This window comes from Camelus ferus, chromosome 24 (genome assembly GCF_009834535.1).
Source record: "Camelus ferus isolate YT-003-E chromosome 24, BCGSAC_Cfer_1.0, whole genome shotgun sequence".
Taxonomy (NCBI): Eukaryota; Metazoa; Chordata; class Mammalia; order Artiodactyla; family Camelidae; genus Camelus; species Camelus ferus.
Window position 1 is genome coordinate 21,855,643 of NC_045719.1, and position 21,652 is coordinate 21,877,294.

At 39.8% G+C, this 21,652-nt stretch overlaps 1 protein-coding gene across 1 annotated transcript in view; it reads left to right on the forward strand.

The window, feature by feature from the left end:
• The first annotated feature begins 8,386 nt into the window (after nucleotides 1–8,386).
• Nucleotides 8,387–21,652, forward strand: part of PIK3C3 (phosphatidylinositol 3-kinase catalytic subunit type 3) — a 116,741-nt gene continuing 103,475 nt past the window's right edge. Inside the window, exons 1-3 of the mRNA XM_006194530.3 lie at nucleotides 8,387–8,562; nucleotides 11,777–11,965; nucleotides 16,652–16,795. Coding sequence (XP_006194592.1) covers nucleotides 8,495–8,562; nucleotides 11,777–11,965; nucleotides 16,652–16,795 — 401 coding nt within the window. The 5' untranslated portion in view covers nucleotides 8,387–8,494. The remainder of the gene's footprint in view (nucleotides 8,563–11,776; nucleotides 11,966–16,651; nucleotides 16,796–21,652) is intronic.

A 21,652-nucleotide genomic window follows, 5' to 3' on the forward strand; every position in this document is an offset into this window, starting at 1 on the left:
TCTCTCTCCGTGTCTAGCTAATTGGAGGAGGACAAACAGTTCAGTTAATCATCATAGAAATTTGGAAGGTGTGTGTCTGGTCTTATCATAAAGAAAAAGGGGCTCTCTAGCAAGTTTTATCTACGTCTCAGGGAGAAGGATGGTTCTTTGTAGTAAGCGATTTTCTTGGGTCGCAGAGAGTACGGGTGTCCTTAACCACCCCGGTTCTCCAGGAACACAAGGCTCAAGATTAAGTTCAACGCCGTCATTCTTTGTCTGGTTATTAACTAGAACTAAACTGTCTTGCCTCTTGAGAGTTTACCTACTAGGTAACCTGACTTATTTATGTTGTTCATTTACTGCTTTATGATGCATTGAGGGCTACATATTTCTGCAAAAGATAATTTTCCAGAAGGAGATAGAATGATAACTCTCATACAGGTTTAAAAATGAAGACACGTTAACAATTTTATTCTACCCATTAACCAAGGAGAGAACCAGGTAGATGTCATAATCAGTTCAAAAGAGAATTCAAGTCGGGGAGGGTATAGTTCAGGTGGCAGAGCACATGCTTAGCATGCCCGAGGCCCTGTGTTCAATCCCCAGTACCTCCTCTGAAAATAAATAAATAAATCTAATTACCTGCCTCCACCAAAAAAAAACTAAAAAGAGAGAATTCAAAAAATATTCCTGACATTTTTAGATGAGGACTATTGACATGAATATGCAAATTAAGAGAAAACTGGTTTTTTCCAAAGGTGGCGGAGGGAAATCAATTTGGATTTGTCTGTAGGAATTATTCTGCATTGCTATCAGTTGCCTATAATTTACAAAATAGTAAACTAGGTCAAAGACTATAAAAGACTAGACTCATAAAACCTGCGTAGTTCTTTGTTGAAGCACAGTTTTTTTCTACATTATCTTTACAGTGAAGTCTGAACTTTTTAGTGTTCCTCACCAGGTCTTAGGCTCTTCTCGAAAGCCCTAACCATAAATTTAATTCGGTGCCTGTTAGCATCAGAGGTCCATCTCCTTTGTGAAGTCTTCTGGAACACTGTACTCAAGTTCCAACTTTACAATTATCAGTATGACCTTGGTGAAAAACAGACTTAGCCTCACTTATTAGAAGTGAAGTCCCCCCCCCCCAAAAAAAAGCAGAAGTGAAGTGGCTCAGGCCCCACCATCCACACCTACTGAAACAGAATCTTCATTTGGTGAATCATATGCACAGTGGTCTAGAGAAGCTCATTGTTCTGAGAACAAATACAGTTGATTCATTATTCACAGATTCTACCTTTGAAAATTCACTGGCTCACTAAAATTTACTGTATTCCCCAAATCAGTACTCGGAGCCATTCACAGACATGCACAGAGCAGTTAAAAAAAAAAAAAAAAAAGTCAGCGGCTCAACATACATGACCCCAGCAGAGATCAAATAAGGCAATGGTCTCCCTTCCTGTTTCAGCTCTCTTGCTGTAAACGTATGCTTTTTGCAGCCTATTTATTTGCTTTGTTGTGCTTTTTATTGGTGGTTTTGCTGTTTAAAATGACCCCCAAATGTAGTGCTGAAGTGCTGCCTAGTGTTCCTAAGTACGAGAAGAATGTGACGTGCCTCGGGGAGAAAATACCCGTATTATGTAAGTTTCATCCGGGCATGAGTTACAGCGCAGTTGCTCATGAATTGAATGTCAACAAATCAACGATCTATATTAAATAAGAGGTCTTTAAACAGAAAAATAGGTAAAATAACGTTATATATTCATTGTTTGATGAAAATGTTGTGACCAGAGGCTCACAGGAACATAACCTTCTACTTCCACTATCAGCAATGTTTCGTTATTCACTAATTCAGCGCACTGTGATTTGATAGATCATAACTACTATGAATAACAAGAATCAATTCCACCACTCCTGGGTGAAGATAAAGGCACAATCTGAATATACAATAAGAGAAAGGATATTATGCAGAGTTGATACGCTCAAGCAAACACCGAGAGACAAACAGAAAATAACAATTTCACAAAACAACTAAAACTTAGCTCCGATTCTAAATAGTCCATCAGGTCCTGGGAAGTCTCTGTTTCTTCTTAATGCCCAGAAAGAGCTTGGTATAGAACAGCACTTCTGTGTTGTTTTGTCTTGTTGTTTTGCAAACTCAGGAGCTTCTGAGTATAATCTGAAACTGACTCTGTACACAGAGGGCAAGGAAAGGCCAAAGGGGGGGGCAGCTTTTGGTAGGTGGTGGTGGTGTTAAGAAGAAGGGAACTTACACGTAAGGGTTGTCTTGGGCGCTGCAAGATGAGTAGATCCTACCTCACCTGCCAGCATCTTAAGAGTTTATACAGAGGCCTTAATGGGTTCAATCACATAACATGGTCCAGTGCTCCTTCAAGGATGTCCTTGAACCTGGCTCCCACTGAGGGAACGATGGGCAGAGGGTGCATTCCAAGGGCAATCCGGGAGGGGGTGAGGAGCCGCCCACTGCCCGGGTCCAGCTTGTGTACCAGCCAGGGGTCACATCCTCTCACTGACCTCCCCAACCGTCTTTAAGACAGGAGAGACAACGTGTCTCCTTCAAACCATAGGTAGACCAGGTTTCTCCGAGAAGATGGAGGTCCAAGTGTTTTAGTTCTCACGTTCTCTCATTTTGAGTCTTTCTCTGTCTGTCCCCTCATCAAGACTAAGCATTTCTCTTTCTGGAAAGAGTATTAGCTTCTGAAACTCTTACACTGATGCACAGCTCAAACCCAAGCAGACTCTCAAGCAAAAAGTCCCCTTCCCCCTCCCAACCCCCTCCTCTCTTTTTCATGCCAGGGTTTCTTTTAGTGTTTCCTTAAGCATTTTGTTTTGTTTCTCATTAAAAGAGAAATCCCTACAACACAATGAGGGTCTCTGCCACTCTCTCCCTGTTCATTTACAGAATCTGGGTAGGTGGCAAAGTGACTTAGAATAACTCCAGGGATGACGAGGACTTATTTGTGTCACTAATTACTGTCTGTGGACTTAAGATTCTGACTGCTCCTCTTCCTTCCATCTCAAAGAAGCAAGTCTGAGTGTCGGGTCAACAACCTTTCTGGGATTAAATATTCATGCTCAGATACAAACGCATAAACGCAAGGCAGTAAGAACTGCCCAAAATAACAGCAGCACTCTGCCCCACGGAGCACGCAGAAGCACGAGGAGAGAATGGACACAGACCAGAACTGCGGATCAGACATACTGTGGGCTGAGGACGCATTCACTGCCATGGGTTTTCTAACAATGGTGACGTCTCAGAAATGTCTGGAGTCACTATCATCCCACAATACTTACAGCGCAGGTGAAATAAAGCTCTCTGTGGCCTGTAATATTATAGGACAGGTTGCATGACGACATAGGAAACACATATGGAGGTGGGGCCAGAGGTGGCCCCACGTGCAGATGGGGTACGCCGTTTTTCCCCTGGTGAGACTGGAGAGGTTGATGTCTCATCCAGTGCTTGGTGTGGTTTATGGTGCATTTTAAGCACTTAGTTAATGTTTGTTAAATAAATGGACGACCTGGAAAGATGCTGAGTGTATCAAAATCTCCTCCCTCCGTGGATTATTCTGCAAAGAGCCAAGGTGTCTGCCTGAGAATGTAACCTACCGAGAGGCAGAGGGATCGTGGCAGTGCTAAGTAACACTGAGGGTGCTAAAGACGCTGCCATTAATATATTGTTTCTTTTTCTGTTGCAAAAAGGAAGTTTAGGAATTACTCTGGAATATGTCCTCATAGTTTGGTAAAAACGTCATGCATTTTGAAGTCAGACACACCTGGCTCTGCCATCTATTAGCTATTAATCGTGCATAAATCAACTAACCTACATTACAGTTACCTTTCTGTAAACTCAGGTAATAGCACCTACTTCACTACTTTGTTGAAATAATTAAATAAAATTATATCCATGAATTGGACTAAGGTGCTGTTTGGCAGACAGTAATTTTTTAAGTGCTGGTTTCTTTCTTACTTTTCTTATTCCACATCTGTATGGTACTAAAGCAGGTGAATAAAACTGACACAAGCCCTTCCCTTGCAGACCTTGTGGTCTAGTGGTGGAGACAGCCATGGACCCAACAGTTGTGATAAAAACTCCTGGGAATACTATGGAAAAAGAATACAGGAGGAATAGATTTTCGAGGGAGATGACTTAAGCCAGTCTTGGGGACGAAGTTGAGGTGAGAGGAGGCTTCTCTGAGGGAGCGATCTCAGGCTTGCAGTACAAAGATCTAATAGTTTTTGGCAAGGGGAGGGGAGGAAGATGGAGCCTCTCTCAGGGTCCAGTACATTTTGTAAAAGTCCAGAGTTGATGGGGCTTAGAGTTTTAAAAATCTTTTAAAATCTTGTCTCAAGAGACTAGAAGTAACAATCAGATATTTCTCACTCTGTCTTTTAGCTCCCCTTTCCAAGATCTACATACTAGACATCACTCCTTCTATTGAGTGGCGGGGGTGAGGAGGTGATGCAGGAAAAACAGATGTGGGGCATGAGGACGGCCGTGTCCCAGGCTTCAGTTGAGCCCCTGGGACGCGCCCTGCCAAGTGTGGGTCCTTGGCTTCGCGCAGGAAAGAATTCAAGAGCGAGCCACAGTTGAGTAAAGGTAGGTTTATTTAGAGATACATCAAAAGGCAAGAGAAAGGCCACGAGGTGTGGGGGCTGGGTGCTCAGATTAGAGTAAAAGTAGGTACACACGCCATAGACAGAGTGCGGCTGTCTCCAAAGAGGGAAAGAGGGGGCAGAGGCCACAAAGTACATGTTACCAGTTTTTATGGGCTGATTGGCTTTATGTGCTAATAAGTGGAAGAACCAGTCTAACTAGCCTGGGGAAGGGGCTGGGATTCCCAGGAAGTTGGCCCTTTCCCACTCTTTGACCTTTTGTACCTAGCCTTGGGAATGCCATGGCGCCTGTGGGCATGTTATTCACCATGCTTATATTACAATGGGTGTATAATGAACCTCAAGGTCTACTAGAAGTCAAATCTCCCACCATTTTGATGTTAACTGCTGTATCATTCCTTGAATGGCTGTGTCCCTGCCCCCTCCTGTCTCAGAGGAACAAAGACCCAACCTACAACCGTGTTCCTTGGGCATGACCTGATCATACTTCATAGTAGGGGAGCTATGGCCCCATTTCTCTTCTAGAGCTGATGTTCTTGACAGTGATGTTCATTTAACTATTAGTTTTTTTCCCCCCCTCACTTTGACACTGAGAGAGGAGCTTCTTCTATTACATAGTAGGAGCACACATGCAAAATATATTTTTATTATTTTTCAGAAACTGTGTTGTTTTGATCCTTTCCCTTTTGCAGCTGATAGAAATTACCTTTCTGAATGGAACCACTAGTCCTTGTGGGTTCCTACTCCAAAATCACTAGTAGACATTCTCAAGCCCACTTCTCCCATATTGTCACTTGACAAATGGACACAAGTCTTGGCTTATGGGATAGGATCTTTCAATTTTTCTGACAGTGTCATCTGTTCTATCATGTGGTTAGGTTCTAAAACACATGGAGTTATTAGAAAACTTGTAAAGGCAAATTTTTTTTAAATTTGAAAAAAACAGTTGTGATATTATTTTAATGACACAATATCATAGTCATTTTATTGTGATAGATTCCAATAATAGATGGTTGCTTTTTTAAGCTATGGGTGCAGTTTGTCATTACGAGCTAAAGAGAATAAACTGGGTGACAGAAACTGACAAAAACAAACCTGATTATCACTACATGAATCTTGGGCAACCTCGAGGGAACGGATCGTCATCAACAAATTTCTCAACTAACGTTAAAATTTGTTATTTGAATAAATATAAAATTGAAACAAGATGGCAATGGAAAAACAAAATAAAAACCGCAACTCCAAAGGCGAATTAAATATGGGACCAAATAGTCAATAAAGTAGTTTACCACATAAAGAAAATATCTATGCATAAAAGTTCCTTCCCTACAGACAGGCAGTTATCTGTGGGACTGTGAGCTCTTGCAGTGCAAATTGTGTTCCATAATTGTAAGAGTGTGTTACATTTATGAGTTGTGAAAATTCACATGGGAAAGAAATGATCACTTCTTTTCTTTCAGAATGAGATGTTTAAGGCTTCCACTTCCCATGACTTTGCTAACCTGAGTCTGATACTCGGATCTACTAACCAACATCTTCCTGACACACGGTTGGTCCAGGAAGGACACTGCTAGTTTTTATTTCTGTGACTTTTGACATGCTTCTGTGACCTACCACAATCCTCCTCCTTACTGGCACATTAGTCTTTCTTGTCTCATTAATGTCTTCAACAAATGCAGTCCAGTCTTCTAAGATTCCCCCATCATACATTTTAATGTTGTTTTTTCTTGATGATTACCTTTAAAAAGTTACTGTAAGTCTATCCTGGATTCTATGAATGGATATTTTAGAACTAAGTATTGACACTCATTTTTATGCCTTTACCTGTGTCGTGTTTGTGACTGTGTTGGGGTCAATTAGTATGACTTTAACTTAGGAGCTAATGAGAAAAAGACAGAGACAGACTTTAGACAAAAAATGCTTTGGGGGCTGTGTAAATGCCAAAGGTCATCATGGTACTTATTACTAATGAAGATTTCACAGTAATTTGAATAGAAAATGAGGCAAGAAGATTGAATTGCCCTTCTGAGTGAGACTGACCACACTCTATGGAGTGGGTATCTATTTACTTCAAACTAAGCACCCAGCACCCACACCTCATAGCCCTTCTCTTGCCTTCTGACACAGCCTGCCCTCTGTGAAGTAAGAATCTCTCTAAATAAATCTACCTCTACTCAACAGTGGCTCGCTCTTGAATTCTTTCCTGAGTGAAGCCAAGGACCCACAGTTAGTGGGGCCCATCCCAGGGACTCAAATGAGATCTGGGACATGGCCTTCCTCTTGCCCCGCATTCATTTTCCTGTATCAGAATTATCTCATAGACAGAGAACTTGTAACTATTTTACTGTTAGAAGCTCTGATGATTAGAAAGTTCAGTTCTCATTGTTTGATGACATTACATTTCCTGCAAGTTCCAACCATTGGTGGTAGTTATACTTGGAACAAGTCTTCTTTCTTTTCATTGGAACTATAACTTTTAGGAGAATAACTATCATGTTTTTCCCTAGTTTGCTTTCACAAATATTTTTGAGAACTTACTTGGACAAAACATTGTGCATTAGCCATTTTTTGCCTTTCCAGGTTAAAGAGCTACAGTCCTTTCAATATTACCTTGAAAGATTTTTTTTTCTAATTATCATAATTTATATAACTTTTGTAATGGCCCTCTTACTATGTGGCACCTGAAAATAAACACATGAAGAATAAAGAATATTCAATATCACTAATAATAATAAATAGAAATTATTAAACTCAGCAATGTATTGGGCACCAAGGGGTCAGATACAGAAATATAATGCACACTATTCTTGCTTTCAAAGAGTTTTGGATCTAGGTGGAAATGAAGATTACAATTTTAGATACAATTAAATATACAAATAAGTACTGTCATAGTGCACAGGGTTCAGAAATCTGAGTTCTAAAGTTGTAAATAGGTATTTCTAGGTTCTAACAAGGGTTAGATATTAAGAGGTATATTGGGTCTTTGTCCAAAGTAGCATATATAGGTAGCGCCAAAACTGGAATCCAGGTTTCTTTTTTCTTTGTCTAGTCCTTTCTTCACTCTTTTTTTTTTTTTAAATGAGGTATAATGAGTTTACAATGTTGTGTCAATTTCTGGTGTACAGCACAAATTTTCGGTCATACATGAATATACATATATTCATTTTCATACTCTTTTTCACCGTGAGCTACTACAAAATCGTGTATATACTTCCCTGTGCTATACAGTATAAACTTGTTTATCTATTCTATATATACCTGTCAGAATCTGCAAATCTCCAACTCTCAGTCTGTACCTTCCCACCCCCCTCCCCGCAGCAACCACAAGTTTAGAAGAGAAAGACGCAATCATTTCTGGAGATACCGTAAATATCTGATTAAATCTACAATTTTCGGAAATTTCAACTCAGTAAAAATTCTAATTCTTGTGACTGTTCTTTGGTTAACCTGCAGCCAGCGAAAGTTGTTACAATCCTCTTTGAATTTCGTTTTGGGTTGATTTTAGAAACAGCTCAGGCTCAAGTGACAGTTTATTTTCTTAAAAATTAAAAAATAAATAAATAAGTACCCGTTAATACAGGAAGAACACAGGAAGAACACAGGAAGCCTGGAATGTAACCAAACAGGCTGTGCTTCCGGAATCTCGGCTGCCCGCAAGCAAGATGGAGGGCTCCTCCTGCACATGCGCAGAAGGGACGTTTGGGCGGGGCGGGGAGTCCCGGCTGTGCGTGGGGTCGCGCTCCCGGCAGGGATTGGCGGCGCCCGGGTGGAGAGGCGGAACCGGAAGCGCCTGTGTTGTGGGGCTCTGCGGGTTCAGTAGCGGAGTCCTCCCGGGGCCTCGCTCGCAGCCTGTGGTGTAGCTCTTACTCCGGGGGGTGCCATGGGGGAAGCGGAGAAGTTTCACTACATCTACAGCTGTGACCTGGACATCAACGTGCAGCTTAAGATGTGAGAGGATCTGGGCGCAGGGACTGGGATTGCTGAGACTCGGGAGCTGGGAGGCAGGGAGCTGCCGGCGGGGGAGCGAAGATGCTTGTTATCAGCCTGGGGGTCGGTCCGCGGGGCGGCCGGGAGGGCTGCGGTCGGGGGGAGCGGAGGTGATCCGGAGCTTGGAGGGAGGCGGCGAGCGAGGACTGAGGAGGACGGCGGTAGCAGTAAGTTCCTAAGTCCCACGGGGCTTTACTTAGAAAGCTGTTGCTGTTCCCAGCTGCCTTTTTGAGGGGTCATTCCGGCTCATCTTACAGATAAAGAAAACAAGTCTGGGTACAATCTTCGTCCCACTGTTAATCATCGGCAGATATTATTTTATTTAAAACTGGGCTGGAAGGTGGACTTGGAGCCTGCAGGAATTATGGAGAGGTAGACGCCGGCAGGTAAGGTAGTTGAGGATAAGATGAGCGCAGAGATGTCGTACTAAAAGCACGGGAGGTGGTAGACGCCCAGGTTGAATCTTAACGACAGTCTAGCGTCCTTTGGCCAGGGAAGTTGGGAGTGAGTCTGAGATGAGGAGGGTTCCAGCTGCAAAGGAACCAGACTGTATGAGAAAGGGAAAGAGAGGCTTGCAGGAAAATCTTGGGGCATCACAGTTGAAGTCAAGGTCCAGGACATGACATTTTGAGATGGAGAATAAGGGAACTCAGATGGGGAACAGGTAGGACCAAGTTGAAAATTATGCCCATAGGAAGGCATTCTTATAGATGTATTTTAATGTGTGAAAACCATCACAAATGATTAATCCCAACATCATTCGTTAAATGTTTTGGTCAATGTTTAACAAATGTGCCTCAGGCAAGGGGCTGCATACCTGTGGTAAATTTCATTTTCTAAGTTGTCAGATGCGCCTTTGAATGATTGTTGCCTTTTATTTTCAGAAGTTACTTAGTTCAGACTCTGAAAAATCCTTTACTATTCATTTTGTGGTGGTGGTAAAAATAACGTGTCAGTAACCAAACTGTACCTTTGTGTAATACTTTACACAGCCATTTGAAGTAAGTTTTACAGCACACCAATAGATACTTAAACAAGACCTGTGTTGCCATCAGTCTGGTAGAGGGCTTTCTTTTAGTCTGATTCCTCTCAGTATTTCTTGGACACATGAGTGCATTTTTTGGAAACTTTTGAACACTAAAAGGAAAGAAGAAAAAATTAAAAAAAAACTGGTCCATTATTAACAGATGCACTGAGTATTTTGAGGCAAAGGTAAAACATAAATTCGAAGTTGGGCAAAATTCAGTGCTAACCATCTTTTAGCTTCTGAAACTAGTTTTGGGGAGGGCAGGAAGTGTTAGTTTAGACTCATGTAATCAGAGAATAGTAACTTTTAAAATTCTATTTCTTCTCCCCAGGCCTTTTCATCTATTTCTATGGTTTTAATAACAACTTGCACTTTGGTGTCTCTTTTCTTAGTTCCATAATTAAATATCAAACTGCCCGTAAGACATGGCCACTTTGGATGTCCCAAAGCACTTTAAAAGCAACTAGTCCAAAATCGAGCACATCATTGGCTTTCCCTTCTAACTCTAATCTTCTCTCTCCCTATTTTGGTGATTGTTAGCATCATTCATCTAATTGGTTGAGACAGAAAATGAGTCGTGCGGACACCCCTCTCTCACCTCTGCTTAATCATTCATAAGTTATCTTGAATCTACCTGCTAAATATCTTTGATCCATATTCCCTTTTTTACCCCACTGTCCTAGCTTTAGTTTACCTTTTTCCTTTTAATTTTGACTAAAATTCTTCCAGCTGATCTTGCTTTCAGTCGAACCTCTCCATTACGTTCTTGTACTCCTGCCAAAGTATCATAAAACACAAATCTGATTATATTATCTCACTTCAAATTGTTCAGTTAACAGGGTTTTGGGTGTTCATTTTATGTCAGCACTGGGCTGAACGGGTGGCTACTTAGCTTCATTATCCTTCTACTTTGCATTCTCATCTCTAGCTTTTCCCCTCACATGAGCTTTATGCTTTAGCTATACCAACCTGCGGTTCCCAAGACACACGGTCGTGCCTCTTTGCCTCTGTATATGCTGTTCTTTTATTCTGAGAAGACTCCCTGCCTCTTCGGCTCTCACCCCCGATGTGTTGTCCAGGCTCCATTTCAGGCATCTGTCTGGGTTACAAGTCCCTGCACCCAAGGCACTGTAGGTGCTGAGACCTTTTGACGTATCTTTCTATAGTGAGAAGAACATTGGCTTTGGCCTCTTCTGTCCTGGTTTTTATTCTCAGCTCTGTTTCTTGCTTTGTGATCCTGGATAATAAACTTGATCTCTGAGTCTCTGCTTCATCATTTATAAAATGATAATATGGTGAAAAGTAAGTAAGAAAGCATAAAATGCCTAGTACAATAGATGAGGTAATCTTGATGTCCAAGCAGTGTTCCCACCTCTTTTTTTTTTTTTTTTTTTTTTAATGGAGGTGCTGGTACTGGGGATTGAACCCAAGTCCTCGTACATGCTAAGCATGCACTCTACCTTTGAGCTACTCTCCCACTCCCCCCACCCTTCTTTAGAGGAGGTACTGGGGATTGAACCCAGGACCTTGTGCATGCTAAGCATGTGCTCTACCACGGAGCCATACCCACCCCTCACCTCTTTTATAATCTTACATGTACCTTTTATGACTTAAAATGCTGTGTTTCTTAATTTAAAGAAGTGATCAGATAATACATATACGTACTTAAAAAAAAAAACAAAAAGAAAGCATACAAAAAGAATATGCAGTTAAAAGATAAGTTTTCCCCACAGTGCAAGGTCTTAACATTTTCTTGTAACACTGTACTGTTTATCTTGTCTTTCATTTTTGGGCCTCTATGCCTAATATGGTAAATGCTGTGAAAGAATAGAGGGATGAGTGGCCAGCTTGAACTTAATAAAATGAAATTAATGCTTAGGAAGTTGGTGACATCTAGAAGGTAGACGAAGAGTTGGCAACAGGGTTTAAAAATAAGCCTAAAAGGGAGAAATATGTTGAAAAGATATGTTAGGATTTGAGAAGACCTTTAGTAAGTGAAAAAGTGACTTCAATTTCATTTATAGAAAAATGTTCAGGTAGCATACGGTTACTGAGCACTGAGACATAACCATAAACTCTTCTTAGTATTTATTGTGTATTTCCTTAAAAAAAAAGTATGTCTAAACATTGTTGTTTTCATGTTTCCAGAGGAAGTCTGGAGGGAAAGAGAGAACAGAAGAGTTACAAAGCTGTTCTAGAAGACCCGATGTTGAGGTTTTCAGGGCTGTACCAAGAAACATGTTCCGACCTTTATGTAACCTGCCAAGTTTTTGCAGAAGGGAAGCCTCTGGCCTTGCCAGTGAGAACCTCCTACAAGGCATTTAGTACGAGATGGAAGTAAGTTGTCTTCTTGCATTTGGTGGGTTCCAGACCATTATCTCATTTCTTTGTAGGTGTTGAAAGTAGTATTTGGTGGGGATTACAGAGGAATTTTTTTTTTCCAGTTCTTTATTTTAATACCTATAAGCATTGATTGGATAGTTTAAAGCAGGGACCCACTCAGAAAGGAGTATACACAGCAGTATTGTAACTGCAGTTGAGGTGGGCGTGAATTTATGTTTGTATGGAGTATATTGACATGTTTTCCTAAGAACTTGACTGATACACAAAATGACCCAAACCAAAAACAGATACGTAGCATCTTTAAGTTTGCGTCCATCCTGTGCCCTTGAAACAGAAACTCTTCCAGATAGTCTAAGAGGTTGTCTAGGCTGATATTTGGAGCTCAGATCTTTACAGTCATCTGTTCGGATCGGATGTTTATCTTAAATATGGATTTTTTTTTTTCTAAGTTCTTGGTTTATTGATGGCACATTAGCAGACCGTTGTTGGGACTTGAGGTGAATGCAGTGAACATGAGGTTCCTGTTTTCCCAAAATAGTATTGTGTGTCCTTAATATAACCTCCTGACACTTCTTGTTTGATCAGCTGTGTGCTGTGCAGTTTCCACGCTTGATCTATGGGTGGTGTTCAGTCGGCTGGGAGGCTTGGTTCAGAATACAGGCCATGTGCCTCGCAAGGAAGGAGTCTGTGCCCGTGGTGTTTATGGAAGGCAGGGTGTGGCCACGGGGACTCCCATGCTCAGCTGTTGAGGATACAGCCCTTGACCAAGGTTGGCCTGGCAAGCTGGGAAAAGTTTTCCAGAGAGCTCAGAAGCCTGAGCCCTGATGATTTGGCTACACTGAAACCAACTATTTTAATGATGTAATTTCTTGAGTAGTCTTTTTGTGGCTAGATATACACACACAAGTGTGTATGATAATGTATATAGACTTGCTATTCTGGAAAATTGTCAAATCTGTAAAAGTACAATCATGTAATGAACTTGCAAGGCCCCATCACCTAGCTTCATTAATTACTAACTCAAGGCCATCTTTCATCTGTAACCAGTGTTATTTTGAAGCCAATTCCAAATATTGTATCATCTTAACTTAAATATTTCTGTATAGCTCTAACATACTACAGTATCATCATTACACCTCAAACAGTGCACCAAAATTCCTTAACTGTATCAGAGGTTCTTAAACTGGAATCAGGAAACCTATAAAACTCTGAAATTGTATGCAGAACTTTCTGTGTCTTGCACATTTTTACAGGTACAGAGCTCAAAGCCTTTATTAGATTTTCAAGATGGTTTGTGGCCCCCCAAAAAAGACAGAGAACCACAAATTTAGGTCTAGGAAGTCAACATTTATGGTGAATTCCACTTTTCTTGGTAAGAGAAGTTGTACGGCGGTTTTGTTCCATGTCTTGGCAACAAAGGAAATTAGAGCAAAAGCCAATTCTGAGTTGTCGGGAAATTAGTATCTTTCTCCTCTTCCTCTCATTTGCTGACTCCTCTCAACATTATTTATGTTTTGTGTATTTTCACAGATAGAAAAACTTTCATATGTGCTCTCTCAAAGTTTGAGTTTTTTAATATATATATTTTTAAACTGTGAAACTAATAAACTAAGTACTCTAAAATAATTAGAATGCCTTTTTAATTTTAATTAAAAGATTTAAAACAGCTATGTAGAAAAGAGATTGAGAAAATACCTCGTGTTGGATGAAGTTTTATAAGGATAGGCTTTTGTCTTATTTTAAATACACTCTCTGGGCTTAGGGGAAATATTTTCAGATTTTGTACATCTACTCCTTAGTACTTGAGTGAAGTTTTTACCAGTTCATAAAAACAAAAATTGCACTCCTGTAATAAATAAAAGCAAACTTGCACAGCTACTATTTTCCTTAAGCACTTACTCCAAAGAAGATTCTGTAGACTGTGCGGAAAATAAATTATACCATAAAAGGTTCTCTTGCTATCTAAATTTTTTGCATTTCCTTGGTTCAGAAAGTATTTTTGAGTAGTATGAGATTCCAAGTTATGTAAATCTGATTTCTGACTTTCTGATAGTTGTGAGAGTTTGAATAACGAGGAACTCATCCAAGTTCATCGGAATCTATTCTATCCTATCCTGTCCTGTCCTATAAAAAGAGAGCCTGTGGTGAGGGAAACCTGCACTTTCTTTAGCTACACTCAGGGTAAAATTTTCATTTTTGCTGTGAAATGCTGCATATTTCTAAGTTATATGTATGAATATTATTCTGCAGGCAAGTGCTTTAAATTTTTTTTATATTTATATTCTATTTCATCCCATGAAGGATTTGAAATGGCTCTAGAGAGAGACATTAGACATCAGACTAACAATCTAATCTAATTTAAAAATTAGAAAGTTAGGGTTTAGGAGTGCATTAATCAGCGTAGAGAATTAGTACAATGGTGTATGGGGGTGGGGATACAGATCAGACCATCCAAAATCAGGCTGTAGAATCTTGGAATGTCTTGAAAGTTGCCAGGTGAATTGAAGCCTAACTAAGAGTTGGGGCGTGGGGAAGGGTTGATGCCTGGGAAGGCAGAGAACAAAATGGTATTCCGAATACACAGCCTTTTGACGTCTGACCACATCTTTCCTTCATTTCTAGAATACCTTGGGCAATTTTCACACTATTTTTTAGCTGCAGATTTATATTTCTAAGAACTCTTCTACAGAAGTATGTATGTAAAATATACTGTATGTAAAACCGTACGTATGTAACAAGTATGTAAAACAGTTTGAACTACTGTTGCTTTAATTTAAAGAGATGTGGGGGCCTGGTGTTGGATGGCAGAGGGTTTGAGGCAAAGATTGCTTACTCTTATGTATTGTCTCCAAAGGACAGAATATAGAGGTGAGTATTTTCAAAGCTCATTTTGATTCTCACTGTCTTTTCTCTTTAACTTCAGTCTGGGTTAAGTAGTCTCTTCTGTTTGTTCATTGGCGTAAGGTGACACTGTCAGTCTGGCCCACTGTGTGAATAGTAATTAAATAATTCATTTAGCTCCTCAAGCTTATCTCCAGTGGAGAATGGCTTTTAAAGCACATGTTTTATTTTTTTAAGAACTTCACTGAAGAAAAGGATTTAATAACATTCAGATTCTCCTTTAAATTGATAACCGTCTCTGATTTTCCTGTCGGTCCTTGAATTTATAGGGTGGATGTAAATGTTCTGTTCTTTAAATCTGTGGAAATTCTCTTTAATTCCTTACTGATGCAGGTGTATTTGGCCTAGCCTGGGGTATGCCGTCTGAGAATAATTTTGAGTAAACAGAGAAACAATTCTCTGTGTCTGTTGGGTATTACTTTGTGTGTTGTTTGTATAGTTTCCTTTTGGGATTTTAAAAGCCGTCTGCTGTTTAAGGGAGTTGAAATGATCAGATAAATCCAGTGTGAAGGTTGAATTCAGAAGAAATTTTGCAGAGGTGAAAAGACAGTAAAAAAAAAAAAAAAAAAAGAGAAAGAAAGAGCTGTGCTGTCATTACAAAGAGCAAGGACCCCTTAGTGAAATCATATATACAAACATGCTTTGAAAGCATTAGAAAAACTAACAGCTAGCCTTATTGGTATTAATGCAGTAACTTGAGAGACGGAAATCTCACCTAAAAACTCGTCATGTCTGTTCAGGGCATGTTATGAAGCTAGCGGATAGTCTTCTTTGACCTCTTTAAGGTTTTGATTGTTCTTCTCTGCTTTTTTGGGATACTGCTGTGCATCATAGGGCCATATTCCACTCATCAGGGTTCTGAGGATGAGTAATTATGATTTTTTTTTTCCTCTTCATAATTTAAAACTGATCTGGAGGGTGCGTACAGAAAAGTCATGGTTTGGTTCAAACAAGTGTGGCTCTATAGCAGGTTCAAGTGTTTTCCCGGAGTTTCATCAGCCACTTTCACGTCCTTGGGTCTCAGTGACATTTTCTGAGTTTCTTGATTAAGAAAGTAACCAGTGTTACTTTTCATGAACTGTGTTTTTCAAAATTTATTTCCCATGTGTTTTGTAGGCATGCCTCTGAGACACTGCAGGTTCATTTCCAGATTGCCGCAGTAAAGCAAATATTGCGAAAAAGTGCATCATACAGATGTTTTTGGTTTTCCAGTGCATATAAAGTTATGTTACACTGTACTGTAGTCTGTTAAGTGGGCAGCAGCATTACGTCTAAAAACACAAGATACCTTAATTTAAAAAATTACTTTATTGCTAAAAAGTCCTAACTACATCTGAGCCTGATATTAATACATCAAAGATCACTTACCACAGCTCACCGTAGCAAATATAACAACAATGAGAAAGTTTGAAATATTGCAAGAATTACCAAAATGTGACACAGAGACGCAACAGAAGCCCATGCTGTTGGAAAAATGGTGCTGTTGGTCCTGTTAGATGCAGGGTTGCTGGGAACCACAACTTGTAAAGAATGCAGAATTTGCAAAGCCCAGTAAAGCAAAGCAAGGTGTGCCTGCATTTGATGATGAGGTTGCTTAGAGCAAAGTTGAGGTGAATGCCACATTATTTTTTATACTGCTAACTTAATCTTTTCAGACATTTTCTCTGGCCAAACTTTCTTGTATGGTTTGTTAAATTAAAAAAAAAAAAAGTTACGTACATGTGTTTGTGTTGACTTTGTCTCTTTAACTTTATGTTTATTCTGACTCGATTTCCACAGCTGGAATGAATGGCTAAAGCTACCTGTGAAATACCCTGACCTGCCCAGGAATGCCCAGGTGGCCCTGACCATATGGGATGTGTATGGCCCAGGAAAGGCGGTGCCTGTGGGGGGGACAACAGTCTCACTGTTTGGAAAGTACGGGTAAGCGTTCTCTTCTCCTGTACGAGTGTTGCAGCTTTCTGCCTGTTTCTTTTTGGAAGGGCTTCAGTAGTTTTATGCCCAGTCTGGTTCTCTTATGTGCTAGGAAATGAAACCTGTTTGGTCTCACATATGCCTCTGTCATTCATTCCTGAAACTGAACTTGACACACATTTCCTTCGGGATGTGCAGATAGATTAATTAAGAAGCACACTTTGTATTTCTCTGCTGTTTATGGTTGGTAATGTGATTTCCTTTTTTTGTTTTTCCTTCCAGTTTTATTGAGACGTAATTGACGTACAGCTCTGTATACTTTTTATGGAGGGGGAGGGAATTAGGTTTTATTTAAGTCTTTTATAATGGAGGTGCTGGGGATTGAACCCAGGACCTTGTGCTTGCTAGGCATGCGCTCCGCCGCTGAGCTCTATCCTCCCCCTTGGTGATGTGACTTCTCTTAGGAAATAGTCGTTAGAAACTAGAACCTTATTTTCAGAGGAAAAAGGGGCTATTTGGCATATACTGTAACTGCTTTGTTATAGAGTTTTTCTTCTTTGTCATAATAGTGACAGAAAGGACAAAAAGCAGGATTAAAAAGGACTAATTTGCTAGTGATGGTAATGATTATAATAGACAAGTTCATTCCTGTTTTTTAAAATTTACAGGTAATAGAAGTTTATTGTTAAAAAAAAAAAAAGATCAACAAAACCAATAGCCCTGAAGTGTGTTTTCTCTCTATCCCTTTTCTCTTGGGACAGAGAAACCACTCTTCATCTTAAGAAAACTGTTGATCTTCTATTTTTTCTGTGTCTATTAATTGGAATTTTTCTCTAAAAAACTTGGTGTTTCATCAAGTATTGAGTTACTTTGGTATGCAGTTCCTATAGGAAAGGCAGAAGAATGTTTAATTTTTTTCCCCTTTAACAATTTTAAAAATAAGTTAGTGCCTTCGTAACTGGCAAAGGTGATGACTGATGGTTTTTTGTGTTTAAATGTTTCAATCCATTACTGTTTTTATCCTTTATAATTCTCAAAAACTCCCATTTTTGGTCCATCGGAGCCCCTTCGAGTTGAGCCCACGCTTTCCTGACAGTGCAGCCCTCCAGTAATCACTGGCAGCCTCTTTACTTCCTGGTGGACAAGCTATTCCAGGCTCCTTGGGCAATTTTCTGCCCCAGACCTGGAATCCCTGAAAGAAGTCCGCGTTTCCTTTTGAGGTGAAATGGTAAAGACCGTAACCTCGGTATTACCGAACTTCTTAATTTTCGCACATTTTGAAATTGAAAAATGTTAATTTCTGAAATTAGTTTTGACATCATTGAATATGAATGAGTATGCTCAGGTTTTTGATATTTTTCTTTACTATTTGTGTTTATGTTTCTGTGAATTGCCTTTTGATATCCTTTGCACATTTTGAAAAAATTAAGGTATAATTCACATACCGTACAATTCTTTGCATTTTTTTGAGTTGTCATTTTTCTTATTAATGTGTAAGGGGCCTTTATAAATTAATGATATTAGCCCTTTGTGTGGGACATGTTACAAATATTATTTTTCCTGTTTGACATATTCTTTTGAACTAGTATATATTTGTCTATTTGCTTGTGTACTTGCTGCTCGTGGATCTTAAATTATTACGTTGAATTTATCAGTTTTTATAAACTGATGGTGGTTAGGAATGCAGGTTATAGAACTAGTTTATCTGTGTCTAAAACCTGGCTCCTTTGCTTAGTATCTGTGGACCTTTGGGTGCAAGTTGTTTAATCTCTTTATGCCTCAGTTTCTTTGTAAAATGAGATGGTAGTATGACCTCACAGAGTAGTTTACCATGATAAATTGCTAAAGACATGTAATGAGCTTCATAAATACTCAGTAAATATTAGCTGCCATTGTCTCTGAACTAGTCTTGCGACTTTTGATGCTATTAATGTTTTAATTTTAGAGTGGGATGGTTATCCTTATTAGCATTCTTTTTAGAATTTCTCTTGATATTCTCTCTTTTATTAGATAAATTTTAATATTTCCTCAGTTTAAAAAAAAGCTCATTGTTATTTTTCTGGGAAACTGTATTGAATTGTGTATGTAAATTACATAGAAAATTGACACCCTTATAATACTGAATTTTTCTATTCAAGAATAGGGTATCTCAGAAAAGCTTCAACTCATGAATAAAATCGAGATGTAATTAATTCCATTTAGAATAGCTTGATTGCTTAGGAAGATGTAGGTATTTTAGTTTAATGTACCTATTAAAGAGATACTTATGATTGAAATCCATGCAGGAACAGTAATTCAGACATAGTCTGAGCCATTGTGGCTTCCGGTTTTAGATCTAATTTTTGATATAGTAGTGTGTTACAGTAGAACGGACGTATTACACAATCAGTATTGTTCCTTTCCAGAGTGTTTGTTCCTTTTTGCTTTCTGTACCGGAGTGGGATTTGCTTGCCACACAGAAAAGGATGCACAACAGTTTATTCCTCTTAGTGGTTAAATGTTCTTGAGAAGCAGCCACATAGACCTCTGGGTTTTTCCTGCTGGCCTCTTCCTAAGTGGTTGACTTCTGAAAGATCAACAGGCGGTTCCCAGGGAAACACCTCTTTTAGCACTGGTATATATTTTTGGTTGACCTTAGAATATGGTTTCAGGAGACACTCTGATTAGACTGTAGGTGTGAGACCATTGAAATGTCCACAGAAGTACAGTGTGATGACCTGCGTAAAGCCAAGTAAACTCTTTCTCAGGTTGACATTTGTGACACTGTTTTACTTAGCTTTTGGCAAGTTTTTAAAAAGTACATGAAATCAGTAGTAATCAATCTGTATATGGGAATTACCCGGTAAGGTCCTTAGACTGGCACCTTCTGGCATTCTCATTAATTCAGTCAGTCTGTGATGGGGGCCAAAATCAGTATTTTTAATAAGCTTCCTGAGTGATTCTGTGAAAGGTAGCCTATGGACCACATTTTGAGAAGCACTGCATTCACTTTTTCATTGTAGTCTGTTGTTTGACTTTTGCACGTTGTTCTTTTCAAAATTTCTCCCTTTATTCCATCCCCTGGTAGCCACTTTATTTGTATTGCTATGCATATCCCAGTAGAAGAAAAATATCTTTACCTTCCATCTAAACCATGTTGGAAACATGTATGAAAGGTAAACCATAGTATTTGTTCTATTTCAAAAAGTGATCAAACCCTAGAGATTTCTGTAAAGGTAGTAGGAGCAATAAATGTTAGTTAAACTTCAATTCATTTCTCAAATATGAGTCATTAACTTACTAGTTTCAGACTACCTGCCACATCTCTACTAAGTATACTCTTTTTAACTTGATATTTTTGTTTAAACCAGCTCAGTTTTTTTTAACTTTCATTTAGTTTAAAGCAAAAATTACTATCATTACTATATATGAAAAACAAATATTTAACATTGGTGGATAATGATAAAAAGTAAATACAATGAAAATAACTGTGTTATTAAAGTTTGGAAATTGAAACAAACAAAAAAAACCCTAATGAAACACAAATGATAGTAAATCTATTTGACTTGCAAAATATGCATATAATACTTGCAAAAAAAAAAGTCTTTTAATTAGAATGGTTCTGTTTGTGCCTAGTTGGATATAAGGAGATGGTCAGCTCACTGTCAGTTAATTTAAAGATAAGATTTTACATCAGCTTGTTTTTCATTAACCAGTTCATCTCCCATACAGCTGTAGGACAGTTAGCCAAATGCTAACATTAGATTTTTAATACAGGTCTATGGTTATTTTGCACAGTGGTGAAGGAATGCAAAAAAGCTAGATCACCTATTATTTCCTCTAGGCTGATGCTTATAGTGACCTTTAGCTCAGAAAAAGGAAACCTGAAAAGCCCTATGAAATTAAAATAACTCCTCCTTCTCCCTGTGTCCAGGGGCCTTTCCTTGAAGGTGAACTGGGTTGCGGTGCACATAAACCCAGGCACCCCACCCCCAGCATGGTACTGGGCTTCCATGCAGCTTCGGACTGTGGGAGACTGGTACCCAGGCTGCTCTGGGGGCTGCGGCTGGGCGCAGACATCCACTCGTGCTGCTGGCGCACAGCTGCTTCTCTGCATGGGGTCGCTCCCATGCGGGAAGAGGCAGTAGCCTGGGTCTTCCGGGTGGCCTCAGCAGGAAGCCTGTGCAAATTTCCTTCCACGTACCATTAAAAAGCGTGTCGTGTGCAGCCACGTTCTCATGACTTAGTTAGGCAAACAGTTCTTTAGATCTTAGTTTCCTCAAATATTTCTTAAGCGATGAATTCACACCCAGGTACAACATGCTCCCCACCCCCACCTTGTTCCCTAAATAATCCCGGTAGGGACTTGGCATCTTTTTAAAAGTGGGCTTCAAGGTGTCAGTTATAGTTGTGTTGTATCATCAAGGACCCTGTGACTACCAGCTCTTGCTGTCTGCTCATGTTTCTTTTGTCTCCTTGAGTCAGTGTGTAGCGGTGCTTCTTGGGGGAATAGTGTGATTAATAATTGAGAGACAGCTCTGTTAGGACATGGTTGGAATAACGAATTGTCCTCATTTTGAAAGCCTAATTGTGAGGTTCCTAAGTAGCTAAAGAATGGACCGATCATTAGGTCAAACTGGCAAAGGGCCATCGGCGAGCTGTGGATCTCTCTCGCAGATGTCGTTTCCAAACGTGGATTCTGAAGTCGGGGCAGTTGCTGCTCTGGTGTCTCGGCACTGGGAGCTGACGTGTCCCCAGCAGCTGTTGCCTGGGCCTCTGCTGGCATCTGAGGACCCTGCTGTACCGTTTCTTCTGTCTTGCCTCTCTGGCTTAATTTCCCAAGTGGACCTGATGCTCTGAGCCTCTTCTGGCTTGCCCCCTGGGGGC